This window comes from Xiphias gladius, chromosome 15, assembly GCF_016859285.1.
Source record: "Xiphias gladius isolate SHS-SW01 ecotype Sanya breed wild chromosome 15, ASM1685928v1, whole genome shotgun sequence".
In the NCBI taxonomy this organism is placed as follows: domain Eukaryota; kingdom Metazoa; phylum Chordata; class Actinopteri; order Istiophoriformes; family Xiphiidae; genus Xiphias; species Xiphias gladius.
The window spans coordinates 3,619,218-3,638,099 of record NC_053414.1 but is presented as its reverse complement, the minus strand read 5'-3'; the positions used below and the strand labels follow the sequence as shown (position 1 = coordinate 3,638,099).

General features: G+C 41.7%; 1 protein-coding gene across 3 annotated transcripts; it reads right to left on the bottom strand.

Moving 5' to 3' along the window:
- Nucleotides 1–1,576: 1,576 nt before the first annotated feature.
- On the bottom strand, nt 1,577–16,310 carry LOC120799786 (NACHT, LRR and PYD domains-containing protein 12-like). Of its 3 annotated transcripts, none has more exons than XM_040145151.1 (11): nt 16,200–16,310; nt 13,684–13,809; nt 13,502–13,579; nt 10,884–12,645; nt 10,590–10,763; nt 9,404–9,577; nt 7,506–7,679; nt 6,949–7,122; nt 6,174–6,347; nt 4,092–4,138; nt 1,577–3,983 (listed from the first exon to the last, which is right to left on the bottom strand). In XM_040145151.1, exons 1-11 carry the CDS (start codon nt 16,252–16,254, stop codon nt 3,457–3,459), a joined length of 3,465 nt encoding a protein of 1,154 aa, XP_040001085.1. In that variant the 5' UTR covers nt 16,255–16,310; the 3' UTR covers nt 1,577–3,456. The 3 variants fall into 3 exon arrangements, with proteins under 3 accessions (XP_040001085.1, XP_040001086.1, XP_040001087.1); XM_040145152.1 differs by having other exon boundaries at nt 13,502–13,555; XM_040145153.1 differs by having other exon boundaries at nt 3,730–3,846.
- Nucleotides 16,311–18,882: the final 2,572 nt, after the last annotated feature.

Genomic DNA, 18,882 nt, shown 5'->3' with positions numbered 1-18,882 from the left:
TATTTTTGAAAAAGATTTTATTATCTCAAGATCATGAATATTATTTTATTATCTGAAAGTAACTATTTGTGCTCTGATCAAATTATTTAGGTCTCTTATACTGTGATCAGGATTGAATGATCAGGTTATCTGTAGCTATCAAACAGTTCAGTATTAATCAGGACTTGCATTAGTCTTTATCTCAGGAAAAGAAGCTGTTTCATCGTAGAATCGTGTCTGTAATTAGGTCATTACCTTTGGAAAAAGGAAAAAGAACAAAAACATAAAACAAAAACCGAAAACATAATTTGTTATCTCAGATGCAAGATGTAATGAAGTTGTGATCACAAGATAAAAGGGATGAAAACAATCATGAACTGCTGCTGTTTGTCCACAAGAACCGAAACACAGTTCGCTTTTTAGGGGACCCGCAGGACGTTATTTCTATATGTGAAAGTGGCATCTACTGAAACACTGCACTGTACTACTGTAGAGAGATCTCACTGTTCACAAGCAACCGTTAGTTCAACCTACGCTTACCACCCCTGTGGTAGCCCAAGGAGATGAAAAAGAAAAGATCCTGTAAGTCATTACAATGAGAAACTTTCTCAATATTCAAAGCTAGACGTGAGCTTCATGTATGCAGAATCCAGTAAAATAATGTTAAATGTGTTCCTACACACAATATTATCCAGATTAATGTTAAGGATAACATTATATTACTACATTTTGTCATTTGTACAAGAAGATACGCAGCCAAGTTTAGCTTGGTTGTCGAGAGCGCAGCAATATCTACAAGTTGCTTGCTCTACATCGGCGCTACAGAACCGGGGCTGCCTCCATCTGTTGTGCACTAGCTAGCTTTCAGCGAAGACAGAAAGCTAGCTAGTGCACATGACTTCATGATGGTTGGCCTAAGTCAAAATACTGAGAAGGTTTCTCATTATTTTGAGATACTAAGTCATTATTTCAAATTGTACGTTTCTCATTATAATGAATTATAGGGTTTTTGATTTTTTTTCAGCACATTGGTGGAAATGGGCTTCCATACTACTTCCGCTTACGAAGTCTCACTCAAAAATACCCAAAAACTGCAAAGGACCAAAAAAACAACAAAAAAGATTATGCTGAACATTAAATAAAGTCTGAGGACAAAAGACAGGATGAGGGGTTACAGAAAATTTGGCAACTTTAAGCTCTTCACTAGAATTTAAAAACAGAATTGTGTGAGTTAGTGAAGGTGGAGCCGCATGTGGGTTCAGCAGAGGTCAGTCTGTCTTGGGCGGAACTGACGTGGAAGCTGAAAGGCTGCTAGTCATGGGAGTGTTGACTGATTTCAGATAGGTTCAGGTTAGATCTCATAGAGGTTCAGGTGAGAGTGGATTCACGGTGTGATCCCCCCTGTAGGTCTGAGGGAAAATAGGACGAATGACCTCACATGTCAGTCAAACTCCATCATAGTTTGTTTACAAGAGTTTGTCGTTTTATTGTTGCTGTACAGAAGAAAGGATGGTTTGTCATTAACAAAGACAACGAGGTACTTTACCTTTTTGTGAAAAAGACGACTTAAGGTTTTATCAGGCAACTGAGCTGGAATAAATAATAAGAACAACGTTTTGTTTTTTTTGATTAAACAAAGTGTGATAAATGTGCTTCCTTCATTTTTTTCCCTTCCATCTGTTGACTAATGTCCCGCAGACACCGTGGAGGCGTTCTTGTCTTGTCCTCTTTAGTCCTAAATTTACGCGACGTTTCTACTTAACAGCATCTCGATGACAGTTTTGAAAAAAATCAAGAATGATATGAGCAGGAATGTGTATCAAATATTGCCCATTCAAGCAACAGGATGCACCTGGCCAGTCCACCCAGAATGCCTTTCTGCTGTTACGGTAGGCATATTTTTGGTGTTATTTTTGCCGACGTCATCGCTGGTTCCCCACACAACTATGTTTTTGTCTTTCCTAATCCCAGAGGCTCGTTATGACACACTCTACTTTGTAAAATACAAAAAGTGTCTGTCTTCAAGAGTGGTACATCTAAGAAGAAGTGTCATGTTTAGCGGCATCCACTAAACATCACATCCAGGTGCACAATCTCTGATCTCGGCTTGTTAGAGAAATTTGGCCTCATCAAAGTATTGTTGCAAGACGCCAAAAATCAAGGGACCATCGAGGTCCTCGTTGCATCGAACCTGTACCAGAGTCACTAAAGGCCACTGTATTTAACTACAAATGCAATACCCCCGATTTGGCCTGCAGATGTCACCATTTTTAGCACTGAACTGCTTTCGTAGCAGTTCAGCGCTTCAGAAAGCGCAGTTTCAACCACCGCTGGTTATCAGCGAGGCTGGTGTTTCACTTGGTGTGCTCTTGGTTGGGGTGGAGACGGTACCTATTTAAACAGTTTAGCACATTGCCCGATGACAATAACAGGAAAGCAGGAACACAGACACATCAGGAACACTAGAAACATGCAGAGAGGAAACAAAACAGAAGAAACGACAAAGACTGAGCGGAATACAGGGACTTAAATACGCAAGGGTAATAGGGGACAGGTGAAACCAATATACTCACAATAAATACACAACAGGTAAGAAGTAACAAAACAGGAAGCACAGACTCCATAACAGAATTAAAGGGGCAGATTGTGACAACAACCACATTTGTAGATTGAATCTTCTGTTTAGATGAGATTTTCTTCTTTGGATCCATGCGAGACATTTTTGACTGTGGCCTCTGTTTATCTCCGCCTCTGGTTGTCTGCAGATGTCCCAGGTCCAAGTGGGCCGAGGTGAATCCATAACTTACATATCCCAACAAGTAGAAGTCCCATTCGCAGCACAGGACTTCAGTGGTTTGGTTTCGGTGAGTCTTGGGGAAGATTCTTGGCGTCTTTTAAAGTGAACCGTTGAATCTTGTCAAGTTGAACTATGCTGAACTAACTCACTGGCAGCAGACACTGGAAGAGTGTTCTCCACACAAGAAAAATTGCCCCCTTAGCCCCAGGAATCAGAACAGTTTTTCTGGGAACATGGTGTGGAACCCTTGTGGGAGAAAGTAAGGCGTAGTTCTAACATACAATTACTGGTTCTTGGACAGGAAAAGGGGCAAACAGCAGATGACCCCATTCTCTACTTAACTAATATACCACAAACCTTTGAGGCAGTGATGGAGGAAACAACACAATGCAGTCCTGTGTCAGATTACAAATTAAATATAGGTAAGAAGCAACAGTAGTCAAGCAGCCAATATCACAAGTTATTAAACCTAAAATATAATCTGAAATGGGACCTAAATAAATCAAAAATATTTAGGGGTCAAGACTTTAACAAGCTTTATCAATACGAGTTTCGGGCCTTGGAGAATCAACTCAAGGACCAGAGAAATTATTACTGGGTAGAACATCTCGATTTTTCTTTCAGCAAACTGATAGGTAGCCCTTGAGAAACTTTAAAAGAGACACTACTTATGCTCACTCCTACAGTGAAGTCAGAGACACCGAGGAACTGGATTCAACCCAGAACCCAGGGTAGACAGGTTCAGTGAATGTGGCGTTGAAGGTGTGGAGGTGGATCGGTGTGCCAGAGGAGACTCTGTAGAAGGACAGAACGCCGGCAGGACAGTCCACATACACTGCTACTCTGTTAGAGACAGAGCAGGGAGGGAGGACTGTTTTGTTCTTTTCGTGACTGACATAATAACCACGTTTCGAGCAGCTCAGGCTCCAGGACTGGTTGGTCTCTCCAAACCTGCTGTCAAAACGTTTTCCTTTCCTTACGATTCCTCTGTAGCTCACTGCTATTTGAACTTCTCCTTCCCACTCGACCTCCCAGTAACGGCGCCCGGTCAGACCATCTCTACACAGCAGCTGATGCCAGTGGTCAAACCTCTCTGGATGATGAGGATATGGCTGCTTCTTCGTCACTACCGTCACCTTCCTCTTGTTGTCAGACAGTGTGAGGTTTCTGTGTGCTGAGTTTGGGTCCAGGGTGAGTTCTTCAGCATCTGATGGAGAGAACAAGACACAGGACAGCAGCGGTTTATCATCTAACACAACTGAAGCTTTAACAAGTGCTGCCTTGTTTTCATGAATCAAAGCTAAAACACACTCACACTTCCTCAGACCAGGTGTCAGCCTCTGCTTCCCACCGTGTTCCACCCTGGAGGAAGAAACAAAGTCAGAATGAACCTTCAGATGTTTCATCATCATTTATCTTCAAAAAATCTGGCAGACATTGTATGGATTGGTCAACCTGTCTAATTTTAGAATTATTTTCACAGCCACTATAGGTCTTTGTTAGGTAAACTTAAACATAGCTTGTTTATAATGCTGCTGTTTTTCCTCTTGACGAAAGTCTCGGATGGAGATTTAACGGAAGTCATTTATGATAAGGTTCAAATTAAATTCCAGGAAGAATAAAAGCTGTACATTATTGACTTCTATGTTGCATTAAGGAATGGCTAGTTGGATGGTCGAACAACTTCGGAAACGCCCTCCACTCATACTTTTCCGAAGTGGGAGTTGGGGGTGTGACAATTTCCGTAATTTTCCGAAACCAACAATCCTGCCCCCCTCAGGCAGTGATTGATCAGGTGGGCAGAGGTGCGAGGTGTTTCGTTCTTTAGGGAACTATTTCTGTCATACAAATGTCCTCCAGGAGAGGATCGATTATCGTGTCTCCCAAATCTCTATGACAGCAGGTTTTTCATCCCGCCATTGACGATGACTATTTGGAACAACTATGGATACTTTGCTCTCAAGATGTATTTGCCGTATTTTTTCTTGATGTTGTCGATTAAAGAATACGTCTGAGTAATCCTGTGAGTGATTGGTTAGATACACGACATGACATGAAAGAAAAATGATCTCATTCATTCAGTCGTTCATTCATTCCACAAAATTGTTGGTGCAGTTCTGTAGGCTTCTTCAATAATGGGGTAAGGACCGACGGTGGTGTAAAGGGTTTCCTTCCCCTAAAGCGTCTCCTCAATGTGAGGCTCTCCAGCACGCTTAAACTGGCGAGCAATTTGCTGCTGCGTCGGTTGCACTTGGAGGTTAGAGGTCATGTCATTGCAGGTATCGCGCTCCCGCCCTCTCTCTGAGAAGCTCAAACAGGTCTGGGCCTCTTGAGTGCCACAAACCTGTGGAGGGGCCATTTAAAATGCGTCATATTCCGTAGTCCAGGCTGAGTATATCTTTGTGGACAGATCTTGTCCTCTGACACTGATTCCCCATCACATGTCCTGACTCAATCCAAAGTATCAGTGCCAGGGCCGATCTGGGCATATTTTTAATGGATCGGTGTCGGTTACAATAAAGCCGAAGTGCTCCACTGTCTTTTGTCCACTACAACCGTCTAGTGTTGCATTGCTGCTCTCCTTTACGCCAGCCTACAGTGCAAGCGTTTGTGAATGTGAAAGATTATTTAGGCAAACCAGTGCGAGTGACTCTGAATTCTGAAGTCCACGTTAGCAAAATACAACAAATTCTCATTAGCAAAGAGCAGTGCACAAAACACGGTGCTAGCAGATTCTCAACTTTTACCTGGTGCTGACTGTGGCTTGGTTAAAATGACAACATCAGTGGTGGCAGATCACACCAGCCGTAAGTAAGTAACATCAGTTTTGTGAGTAACTTGATAACAGGCCAAAAATTAAACTTGGCAATTGTCTAGTTTGTGTGTCTGTACTCAACCAAAGATAATTTGTGTCGTTCTTCCTCTGTTCTGAGGTATCTTCAGGGTGATAGTGTGGTGCTCTGAAAGGCCAGTCGGCGGGATGGCCCTTACTTCGCCAGTTTGTTTGCCATTGTCAGTATGGAACCTCATACTTGCTAGCTTAAACACATTAAACGTTCTGCATTGTGGTTCCTGATCAGGACTCCGGTAAAAGGTTACTCACTGTGTCAGCGTCATTAGTAGTAGAAGTAGTTTTTGTACGAACTCTGTTTGACTAAAGCGAAGAAGTTCTTCACGTCAAAGAAAGCAGTGTGCCAGACAATCATATCTTACCAACACAGATCCTGGTCTGGCATCAGTTAGGAGGTCAGTCTCAGTGGAGACAGGGACCATCAGCACATCAGCTACTGTCTTCACTTTTATCACCTGTGCTGCTGTTACCGACTGTGAACCAACAGTCCTCAGCTTGTCAGTGTGACAGAGAGATAACGTGTGAGCTCTTTTAGTCTGTTCATACCTGAGAGTGTCCAGCCTCCAATGTGGATCCTCCAGCCCAGCAGACAGCAGCTTCACTCCTCTGTCTCCTGGATGATTGTAGCTCAGGTCCAGCTCTCTCAGGTGGGAGGGGTTGGATCTCAGAGCGGCGGCCAGAGACGTGCAGCCTCCCTCTGTGATCTGACAGCCTGACAACCTGGACACACACACACACACACACACACACACACACGCACACACTAAGCAAGGTTTGGTTTGGGGTATCAAATAAGAGTAATTTTGCCGCTTTTGTTAACAAGCGTTTTGTGAAATGATTTAATGATTTATTATAAAACTGTCAAATGCCAACAGAAAGTATAATTATCATTAATTGATGTAATGATCTTGTTTTTGGCTTTGTGTTACATTTGCTGGAGAAACATAAAAATTATATCCAGCATTCAAGAACTCAACGACCGGTGCTTGAACTGGAACAATAAGCCAGGAGTCCTCATAGGATACGCAGTGGCAGTAATGAGTTATACTCTAAGTAAAGGTATGCAGCTGGGCTGAAATCTAATGTGCCGGTACTTCCATACTTAACGATGAAGGCAGAATGAAAGAGAATAATGAATCTCCCTTGCGTAAATTCGTTCTCATCGACTAAAACTTGTATTCCAGAAGGGTGGCAACACACATCTAGGAGTAATCTAAAGGATGAAGTCCTACAGACTTTTTAAAAATCTTCTCCGACATTCATACGTCTGTAGAGCAGCATTTAAATGTTCCATCCACCGAACTAATAGTCGTCTCCTGACCTGAGAGTTTCCAGTTTACAGTGAGGACTCTCCAGTCCGGCAGAAAGCAGCTTCACTCCAGAATCCTGCAGGTCGTTGTGACTCAGGTCCAGCTCTCTCAGACTAGAGGACGTAGAGCTGAGAACTGAGGCCAGAGCTTCACAGCTTCTCTCCGTCAGGTTACAGCCAACCAGTCTTAAAAAAGATGCATAGTAAACATGTGAAAACATTAATTTCTACATTTAACTGGAGATATACCTACATTTTGGTTGGCACTACTTTTATAGCATTTTCTGAAATCACAAGTGATCGACTGACATAAGAAAATGCTTCTAAATTATAAATGTTTGTCTCATTGGTAATTTAGGTCACTCTCTATAGGTTGACACATTGACACTGATAAAACCTCTACAAAATCACATCAATTAAGTACACGATAAACTCACAAAGCACCTTTGGCAATAGACACAGCCTCATTGCCTGTGAGGAAAACAACAGTGGTGCTGGTAACGACTGTGGACCAACAGTCCTCAGCTCGTCATTGTGAAGAAAAGAAATAGCATGTGGGCTCTTCATACCTGAGAGTGTCCAGCCTCCAATGTGGATCCTCCAGCCCAGCAGACAGCAGCTTCACTCCTCCGTCTCCTGGATGATTGTAGCTCAGGTCCAGCTCTCTCAGGTGGGAGGGGTTGGATCTCAGAGCGGCGGCCAGAGACGTGCAGCCTCCCTCTGTGACCTGACAGCCTGACAACCTGGAGACACACACACAGACACACACACACACACACACACACACACACACACACACACACACACACACACACACACACACACTGTGGGTAGGAATCTTCTTGAATGTACCTAGCACCTTTTTATTCTGATAATTGGTGCCAAGATTTGATTCAAAATCAATTCTCGACTCAATATGGAACATAACTGGCAGTTAAGCGAACTGGTCTTGATGAAGGTCTCTGTGTGACCGAACACACAAACCGGAAGGTTGGCGAGAGTACACAGATTTAAACTATGATGATTTGTTATGGTTTGCAATGGTATGTTGTGGTCTTCTGCCTCCATGAGAATATTTAAATTATAATTTGCTACCACCACTGGCCGAGTGAAGTTTATAAAAGAACAGAAATTGGTGTACGTGTTCTGAAGTAAGGGAGAAAGGAGGGCGCCGTTGTGCTTCTAGTAACATTATCAATGTCTGCAGCAGTGGAGAGCACTCTCTCCGCTGTAACGTTAATAACAGGGAAACCCATCTTTATCCACAGTGCTGCAATGGCGTAGTTCTTTTGAAATAAACCAGACTATGGACCAAGTTCACTTCTTTACCTAATCAGAGTTGGCTGAAGTGTTGTTATGCGGTTTGTTATGCGTGTGATGGTCGGCCAACTCAGAGTTTGGTACTTTGCTTTTGCGAACGTTAGCCTGTTGGTGACGGTGAACAAGATATTCATAAATTACTTGACCATCTTACAAAGGTAGCTGTCAGGTTAATAAGTCCCAAATCCACCCAAATGCTGACTTATTTTACGGAAGATAACTCTGGTATGTTTGTGCTGCACATTGTACGGTTGCTTGACTGTGCCCTCGCGGCTGGCTGCTGCCATTTTTTGTTCGTTCAACATAACTTTATTAACGACAGAAAATCTATCTTTGGAATCTGAGAATCAACTCTGATTCATGGAAGATGAAAATCACGATTCTTATGTGAAGAGATTTTTCTCCACCCCTAACAAACACACCTGAGTTTCTGTCTATCAAAAAGAGTAATTTTGCTACTTTTGAGTTGAGCTATGGCTTTGAAAGGGTTTATGATAATGCTGTCAAATTCAGGCAGAAGGTGTAACAGTCAGAAGTTGACTTAATGATCTGCTTTGTGTTAAATTTGCTGGAGAAATACAAAAATCATACCTAATATTCAAGGACAAGAACCAGGGCTTGAACTGGAATAATAAGCCTGGAACCTTCAAAGGATGCACATGCAGAATTTGGGGGCACAAATTGTTTTAAAGTATTATTCATTTGATGGATCAAATAAATGATACAAATACAAAATAGTAATAGTAGTTTGCACTAATTATAAAAAAAATGTCCCTGCCTGGCTCTGAGCACTGATTATGGAGAGTTAGAAGGCATGAGCAGAATTTTTTTTTTTTTTTCTTAGCAGATTTTCCAACATCACATATTGTCCCTGGCATGGCTGAACATTTGAGCCGACAATTGGCCCATTTAGCTCAGTCAAATATCTAGAGATTAGAAAGTAGCGGTAATGAGTTACACTGCTGTTACTCCTATACACCTTTCGATTTCAAGACCCAACAACGATGGAAGCAGAAAAGAATTCATCTTTCCTTACATACAATCATTCTCTGGCACTAAAAATTTGAATTCCAGAAGGGTGGCACCACGCATTTAAATTCGACATTCGTTCTTCTGTAAAGCAGCACTCAAGCGGTCGTCTCCTGACCTGAGAGTTTCCAGGGAACAGTGAGGACTCTCCAGTCCGGCAGAAAGCAGCTTCACTCCAGAATCCTGCAGGTCGTTGTGACTCAGGTCCAGCTCTCTCAGACTAGAGGAAGTGGAGCTGAGAACTGAGGCCAGAGCTTCACAGCTTCTCTCCGTCAGGTTACAGCCAACCAGTCTTAAAAAAGATGCACAGTAAACATGTGACAACATTAGTCTCTATATATACTGTGAGTTATAACAACATTTTGGTAGCCAATACTTTTATAGCATTTTCTTAAAACATACAACTTTATTTGAATGACCGAGGAAAATACTTCCAAATTACAAATGTGACAATTCTGGTTCACTTGGGTTGACAAACTGACACTGATAAAGTCTCTACATAGTGACCTCAGTTAAGTACACTTACAAAACACAAGTGAGTGCGTTAGAATTCACACTTTTCAACTTCAAGCCAGTAGTTCGTAAAAAAGCAGCAGTGGCAGGAATTAGATACAACGGCTCTTGTTAAAAAGCAAGATTCGTCAGTCTGGTCAATATTACAAAGATTTTAAAGCATGTAGAATAACGCTCAGTGGCTCAGTTTATTAGGTACAGTCCTCTCTCTTCTCTCACAAACAATTGAATTCTGGACATCGTGGCCTTCTCTCTTTTGTAGCAGTTGTACAATATGCTACATATGTACTGTATGTTTCTTCCTCCCCTAACAGCCTAAAAGGCCTAACTTACACTTTCACTTCACTTCTTTAACTGATCTCCTTGCACTTTTTCTTTTTGAACAGATTTAGTACTTGGTGCCTACTCCAAGATCTCCTCCTGTACTGAAGCTTGAGTGTTATCCCTCACTTGTAAGTCACTTCGGATAAAAGTGGTTGCCAAGCGAGTAAATGTAAAGCCTCCCCCCTGCTTCCAGTTTTTGTGCTAAGCTAGGCTGAACGTGTGCTGGACCTCTCTCTGTACCGGACCCACAGAGATGAAACTGATGTGTAACATCCATGTGTAACATCTGGCTTTGGAGAAGACAGCGAACAAGGGATTTCACTAAATTATGGATTTGTCTTAAACCTGTTTGGAAGATTGGAGGGGTACATGATTACTACATACGAGTGACTTGCACCACCCATATGCATTAAATACACTGTGCAGCACCTAAACTGAGGTGCCTGGAGGTGCAATGGTCGTAGTACCTGAGTCTTTGGAGTTTACATTTGGGACTTTGTAGGCCATCAGAGAGCAGCTTCGTCCCGTAGTCCTGCAGTTTATTTCTGCTCAGATCCAACTCCTCCAGACCAGAAGACTTCAAGCCGAGAACTGATGAAATATACTTGCAGCATCTGTCAGTGAGGTTACAGTCACTTAACCTAAAATGAAAAGCAAAATAACTTAACATTTTGTACTTTCACACTTTCCTCTGTCCTAGCACACTTAGACATAACCTCACAGCCACAGAGTAGTTGGGTTTCTTATGGTAAAACACTTACAAAGATGTCTTTGACGCTTTGACCACTGGCAGCAGCCTCTCCAGGACTTCATCTGATCTGTGGTATTTCTTCAGGTCAAAGACGGCCGAGTCTTCGTTGGAAACGAGCAGCAAAAAGGCCAGAGCTGACCAATGTGCAGGGGAAATTTTACTAAAATCTCCTGACCTCTGATACCTTTGGACTTGCTCTACCAGAGACTGGTCACCCAGCTCATTTAAACAGTGGAATAGATTGATACTCCGGTTGGTACGAGACAGGTTCCTGATCTTAATGTGAATGTAGTTGATTGTCTGCTGGTGGCTCTGCAGACGTCTTCTTTTAAATCCAAATACTTGCTGAAGAAGTTTCAGATTTTTATCCTGTGACAGGCCGAGCAGGAAGCGCAGAAACAAGTCCCATTGTCCATAATCGCTGTCCAAAGCCTTATTCACTGCGTTTTTGTGGAGAAGGGCGATAGGAATTTCTCCGTTTTTTGGCGCCACAGTCACGCTCCTACGGCTGGGAAGCAGATTTTCTCCGCTATCTATGAAGGTCTCCAATACATACAGAGCTGCAAGAAACTCCTGAACACTTAAATGTACAAAAGAGTAACACTCGTGTCTGTGAAGACCGTATTCTTTTCTTATGATCTGTGTACAAACTCCTGAAAAAACTGCAGCTTGTTTCAGATCAATTTCACAATCTTTCAGATCTTCTTTATAGAAGATGATGTTGCCCTTCTGTAGCTGTTCAAATGCCAGCTTTCCCAATTTCATGATCAAAGCTTTTTCTGCTTCACCTGCCTGATAATCCCTCTGTTGTTTTTGCTTGGTCTGGATGATCAGGAAGTGTGTGTACATTTCAGTCACAGTCTTGGGCAGCTCATTTTCGTGTGTGTCTGCGAGGAGACTCTGGAGAGCCGTGGCTGCAATCCAACAGAACACTGGGATGTGGCACATGATGTAAAGACTTCGCAACGGCTTTGACTGAAGATGACTGAAGATCTTCTGAGCCATGTCCTTGTCACTAATTTTCTTTTGAAAGTACTCCTCCTTCTGCTCATCATTAAAGCCTTGTACCTCGGTGACTCTGTTGATGAACTCGGGAGGAATCTTACTGGCTGCAGCTGGTCTACCTGTGATCCAGACCAAGGCTTTGTGGAGGAGGTTCCCGTTGATTAAGTTGGATAGCAGGATGTCTAGTGTCGCAGCCTCCATGATACTGCGGCACATTTGATTTGAGTCCAGGGGGAACGTGCTTTCGTCCAGGCCGTCGAAGATGAACAAAACAGTAGAATTTTTGAAGTTGAGTATTCCCAAATCCTTCACTTCTTCAAAATAGTTACCTATCAACTCAGTAAGACTCAAACGTTTGTCTTTTATTAAATTCAAGTCTCTGAATGTGAATGGAAATATGTACTGGATGTTTTGATTGGCTGTTCCTTCTGCCCAGTCATGAGTAAATTTCTGCACAGCGACAGTTTTTCCAATGCCAGCAATTCCCTTCGTCAGGACTCTCTGGGGAGGGTTCTCTTCATTTGATAAAGGTTCAAAGATGTCATTAAGGTGGATTTTCCTCTCCTCACTCGTACACCTTGTATATTCTAATTCAATCACTTCATGTTCACTATTAACCTCGCCATTGCCTCCTTCTGTGATGTAAAGCTCCGTATAGATCTTGTTTAAAGGAGTTGCTGATCCATCCTCTTTCGGTCCTTGAAACAGATTCTTTGTTTTATTTTGAAGGTAAGATTTTAGTTCAGCTTGGCACCTTTGGATGTTTTCTGAAAGATGAATTAAAGTATAGTGACATTAATGACAATTAATTGCTCATAACCTGTTAAGTTAGCATATGTGTGCTAGGTTTTTTGGACAAACTTGAAAAACCAAATATCCCAGAAAGAGACCTGGATCACACTAGTTCCAGACTTGAGTTTACCTTGGGTTACGACGGATTTCTGGTCCATGTAAATGCAAAAAGAAAAAAAGAAAAAACAAAATGTATCGAACCCAACAGGACTCCAGAATTATGCTATATGGTTAAATCAATAATAATAAATCTGTTTAATTTGAGATGATTACACCAATAAAAGGTAGCTATGCTGGTAGGCTATCAAGATTCAGGTTAACAACACTTGTTCAAAAAGCAAAACATCATGCAAAGTGCAGGATGGACAGATGTTTAACACTCAAACATCTGTAAAATCAAAAATATGTAAAGGCCCTCTCGCCCATATGGCAGAAAAGGTGTATCTAAGGAAAGATTCAGTTCATGATTTTTATCATTTTATTTGGATAAAATTCAACTTGTCTACTTTGTTCTTCCCTTTCTCTGTGGTGATAAAGCTTTCAAAAGAGGAGCACTGAAAAAATGTTTAAGAACAACTGATACAGACACATATTGATGGTTTATTTAAATTAAGGCTTTTTTGGTTGTATTTGATGAAATAGGAGAAATCGCCACACAACACGTTAACAGTTAGCTAACAGCTAATAATCACTTGTGTGCAGCCTCATTACTTCCCCTCTCTGTTTTACTTGGCTGCCAAACTTTGCAAACAATTCACTCTAAGTAGGTGCTACCAGCAGGAAAGTGCAGTAAAAAGCAGTTTTGTGGTCTGATTGTGAAAAGCACGATACCTTTGGTTTTGGGAGGAACAGCGTCAGTCTCAACTGTCCTGGCAGGTGATTGGACTGAAAGAGAAACGTGGAACATCTCTTGAGAAAGACACGCAAAATAAATGCATTTAGTTACATTTTAGGCAATTATACAATTCAGCATAATAATGCATTCGATTTATAAATTCAGGGGAAACATTTACCATATGTGTTGTTGACATTGAGAGTTAGATCCCTTTTCACATGAACACCGGTAAACTGAGGTGTGTTGACGACACCTCCACTCTGGGCAGTGACTGTCATGTTTCCAGTTTCCTTCTGAGTTATAGCTGCATGAAAAACAGACAAAATGATCAGGAGCCAGGAGCCACGACTCAATTTCCTCCATTCATCACCTTACCAGTGAATAAGGGGTTCAGAGATTCTGTTTTGTCATAGATGATTTAGCAAAAATGTTAAGACGAAGAACAACTACAGCTCGGTAAAAATGTGACACATGGGACTGACACACATTTAAGTTTGACCTGATAACATTCGTTGGACTTTTCTTGACCTACGGGTACACACATGGAGCCCAGTTGGTTTCAGCTTGACGGGATGACGTAGGGGGCCTTGTGGGCCCACCACTCATAAGATTGGATGTGAGCGTTGGGTACACCACCAATTGTGGCCTTGTCATGCTGAGCCCAGGATATGAAAACTGGTTGTAGGACCGTGGTACATCAACACTCCTTGACTGGGAAGGAGTTTGTGCAGGAGTTGGACCAGTAATGGCTCTGGAACCAAACTTCTTGATAAGGGTTGAACTCAGGGTTGAAAGGTGCCGACTAAAGATATTGTCAAATGGACTCCTGTAACCGACTAACATGTCCACTACAGAGGATGCAGAAGTTGAAAGCTCAAGGGAGGCCATGTCCATTCCTCTGGCAGACATCCAGACAAACGGACATGGCCTCAAAAAAATCCAAAGCATAAAAGCTCAGTGGCAAAGGTGCCAAAGTGCGTCTTCAATGACGAGTGCAGGTCTGGCTGACTGAAGTGATGGTTTCCATTTTTAAAAAAGGGGACCAAATGTGTGCTCCAACCACCAGGGTGTTACAGCCTCCCTGGGAATGCTTATGTTCAGGAAGAAGGGAAGAAAAACAGAGAACCCAGCAACAGTGAAAACAGTGAAAAGGTCAGAAAAAGGAAAAAACAGTGGACTAGGTGTTTACCTTAGCAAAGATACAGGAAAACTCATGTGAGTTTCACCAGACAACACGTGTTTTGTGTTTGGTGCCACGTCAGCAGTAATGAAGACGCTGTGCTGAACTATCGTGGTGAAGAAGCTCTGGACTTACCGGTTTATCTTAAGGATCAATTTGAATTCCTAAAATAATTACAATGGAAAAAAAAAAAAAAAAAAAAAAAAAAAAGCATACAAAAAAAATACCCAAAAAAAAAAAAAAACACAAGTATAATAAATATATAAAACAGTCTAACAGTCTAGCTCAGATATTTTAAAAATAATACATTGTTAAGCAGTCCGAACACAACAAGTAGACATGACATAGCTAGCAGCTGAAAGATGCCTCTGGCGATGCCGAGAGGGGTAATAAAATAGTGAGAAACATTGATCAACTTTGTTTCGATCAGTTTTACCATTATGTTTACAAACATCACTGACGCAAACAAACCTACACAGCATCAGAAAAGTCTAACAGTTGTTGTGATGTTCTGATTTGATACAGATAAGTAAATGGGTCAGAGTGATACCAGACCTTAATCCTGTGTTTTTAGCTTTAAGATTGGAGCCACCTTTTCGCACATATTTGGATTATTCGATTTCTGTGCTGCAGACAGGGCTAGCGCTTAGTGGGAACAAATTTTACTCTAATTCTGCAAATAAATCATGATTCCAGCGCCATTAAAACGACATCCAGTTTGTCTTATTCCCAGGATTTAATGAAGACCTATGACATGACACAACTATCAAAGAAATAATGTTCTATAATGTTGTAAAACTACAAAGTGAAAGTCTCACACAGTAAATACAGTATGCTATGAAAGAGATTGAAATATGCTGATGAAAGTATTATACATTCTGAATTACTGATGACACACTTCATTATTTCCTTCTTTACTGATTCCCCTACTAACCACAAAGGCGAATGAGGTCCACTGAGGTCGAATATTTACTGGGCCGCTGCTTGTAAGAAATGATTGTGCATTGGTTTTAGTGCTGACGGGTCAAACTGGCAGAAGAACTACCAGGAACAGAAACCAGGACTTCTTGACTTGAACACTGGCAGGATATTCTGTCCATCCTGCGCAAATGTTTTTTACTGAAATAAGAAAACTTTGATTTTTTTGTGAAGAGATTTTATAGGCGGGTTCACACATTCATTTGCATTCATCCAATTCTATTATTATATTATATTATATTATTATCTATTTTTCCACAAAAAAATGACTTCTGAACATCATCCCACAGAATCATGTTTTGGACCCTTTTTCTTCCCTCACTCATCAGAGGAACACTTGGTGTATGTGGTGTTCTGCAGCAGAAGAACTGACAAGACAGGTTGGGTCAAGTCAAGTATCTTACAGTTACTGATAAGAGTCTGAACATCTGCTTTCTTTCTGCCTCAGGCAGAGCTGGACTGTGACTGTGACTCTTTTAAGCCTGTGTGCTCATAAATTGTGATACTTAATAAGGAAAGAAAAACTAGCATCTTACCGTACTGTGATGTTTCTGGATCCACAGTCTGGTCAGTTGTAAACCAGTTTCCCATTCTGCATTCCTTCACACAACTTCCCTGACTTCAGATGTGAAGAATAAAAAACACACTTGGAGCTGAAATGACAATGCAAATGCAATTTGATCACGTGAAAACAGGAAGTGGTCCCGTGTGGTTTTTTGTTAACGCCCATAATTCTCCATTAACCCATCTGTATCTCTTTGCGCTCAGTTAAATAGAAAGTAAAATACTCAAACAGAATTAATTTCAATGTTATTTTTATTTTTCAAATGAAAAGGTTTGTGAGAAATGGAAGAAGATGCTCAATAGCGATGAAACTTAAGTTACTGTTTTTGATATCACCAAACTTAAGTTTGAATGTAATGGGGAAAACTTTGTCCATTGTTTTAAATATCTTGGTATCACAGAGAATCATAAGTTTGCCATTCAAGAGAATTTGATTTACCTGTAGATATTAGATTTCGATTTTTTTTTGACAGGTTAGTCACGCCTGTTATATTGTGTGAATGTGAAGTATGCTGGTTTGAAATAATAGGAACAACGTCAGCCTCATCTGTCCCGACAGCTGAAAGAGAAACGTGGAACATTTCCTGAGAAAGACACGAATAATTAAATGCATTTAATTTTAGGCAATTACACAATTCAGCATAATCATGCATTCGATTTATAAATTCAGGGGAAACATTTAGAGTTAGTGACCGTCACAGGCAGCGACTGTCATGTTTCCAGTTTCCTTCTGAGTTATAACTGAATGAAAAACAGACAAAATGACCAGGAGCCAGGACTCAATTTCCTCCAGTCATCACCTGACCTGTGAATAAGGGGTTCAGAGATTCTGTTTTGTCATAGATGATTTAGCAAAGATGTTAAGACGAAGAACAAATACAGCTCGGTAAAGATGTGACACATGGGACTGACACACATTTAAGTTTGACCTGGTAACATTCGTTGGACTTACAGAACTACAGAACTACAAAGGTGAAATTGTTTAATATGTGAAAGGGATCCAGGTTAAAAACAAAAATGTGAGGGTGCCACCTGGGGATTCTATCGTTCTGCTCCGGGGACTTCAATGCTCATGTGGAACTTTCTGCACCTCCTGGGGGAAGCTGGGGACGTGACATTCAAGTAGGCCTTGTTCAAAGCCAGCTCAGCTGCTCGGAGTTTTGGCCAGAAGGTTGTCTGTGCTTGTCATGGCAACAACCGAAAACCTTACTGGTAGAGACCAGTGGTCAAGAGGAATGTTGAGCTGAAGAAGTCCTTTCTGGCTTGGTGGGCCCAGGGGACTCCCGAAGAACCAAACGGGTATCTGGAGGTCAGAAGAACCACAGATTCTTTAGTCACAGAAGTAGAAACTCAAATGTGGTTTTGAGGAGGACTCGTGGCCGTGTCCCCTGAGGTATTTTGTGGGGGATAACGACCAGCGCAAGCAGCGCTCTGACAGCTTGGTAATTTCCTGACCTTGAAATTCTGCATCTGTGTGATACTTTGGCGCAGAGCAATGCAAGGAAAACGCGCAGCAATGATGGAATAACGCTTAAAAAGTAAACCATGAACCATTTTGACTAATAGCAGCCAGTGGATGCATTTATATTGGTATAAAATAGTAACGTTTATTGTGCAGAAACGTCAGCAAATCAGTCTGCATTCATCTGTACTTCTACAAGTGTATAGTTCTAACAGTATCTGTTGTCGTCAGCTGCTCTATAATATATGTGAAAAGCTTGCAGCCATCTGATGGCAACAGGACACTTACATTGATAAATCAGCAGCCTCTAATTTCAGAGGTGTCGCGCCAGTGCACGGCCGTCCACTGTGTTTGCCTTTATTGAGTAACCTGCAGCCGACACCAGGCTGCTACAAATCAACCCCATACATAAAACACAGATTGGTGCGGTCACATAATTTTTTTTATCATTTATTTCTATCATCATCGTGCAAGTTAAATAAACACCCACACCATCCGCCTCTGGCTGCCGATTTGTGATGCTGTGCGTTCAGGTCATGCCGCTCGAAACCATCGAGACAACAATAGAATTTCCTGAAGAGGCCTCTTTTTTGCTGCGCTTTTGCAGTCATGCATCACTGTCATTGGCACAGCGGTTCGGGAGCAATGAGACCACTGATGTGTCTGGCTAAGAGCTTGCTAATCACCACAGCCTCCGATTTATTCCACTTCACCCAGCATTTTTGCACTTTGCACTGCTGCAATGAGCAGGTGCTCTGGGGGAAACCCACAAAGCCCATGTGCCCGAGACCCAAACCGTTGGGCTTGTGCGGTTACAATAGGGCCCTAGGTTTCATTGCCAACTTACAGTGATTGCAACCAGCCCACTTGTTTGTTAATCTCCTCAGTCAGAAGCCGGGGAGGTTTGGTGAAGAATCTAAGCTTGTGCTGGAGATACAGATGGACATTTTGGGGCCTTTTGTCAATCGGGAGTAAATAAAACATGAAGTATAAAAATGTAACATTCGGTCCTGCTTCATGCTACTTTGTGGAATGAACTGCAGGATAATGGAAATGTTACATGAATTTGAAAATAGCTATTACACCCAAAAACTACGGGGAAGTGCAGTTGAAGTAGTAGCTTTGTTACTCCCCAACGCTGACAGTAAGTCCCTACCCATCTCAAGATGTTGAGAAATGGGATTGTTTTTTTT

Bases quoted from the DNA above. Each gene is read 5' to 3' on its own strand.
- LOC120799786 (XM_040145151.1), bottom strand. From the start codon at position 16,254: ATGGGAAACTGGTTTACAACTGACCAGACTGTGGATCCAGAAACATCA. The intron at 4,139-6,173 runs GTATGAACAGAC...TTCTTCCTCCAG, and splicing joins TGGAGGCTGGACACTCTCAG to GGTGGAACACGGTGGGAAGC. The intron at 3,984-4,091 runs GTGAGTGTGTTT...TCTCTCCATCAG, and splicing joins GACACCTGGTCTGAGGAAGT to ATGCTGAAGAACTCACCCTG.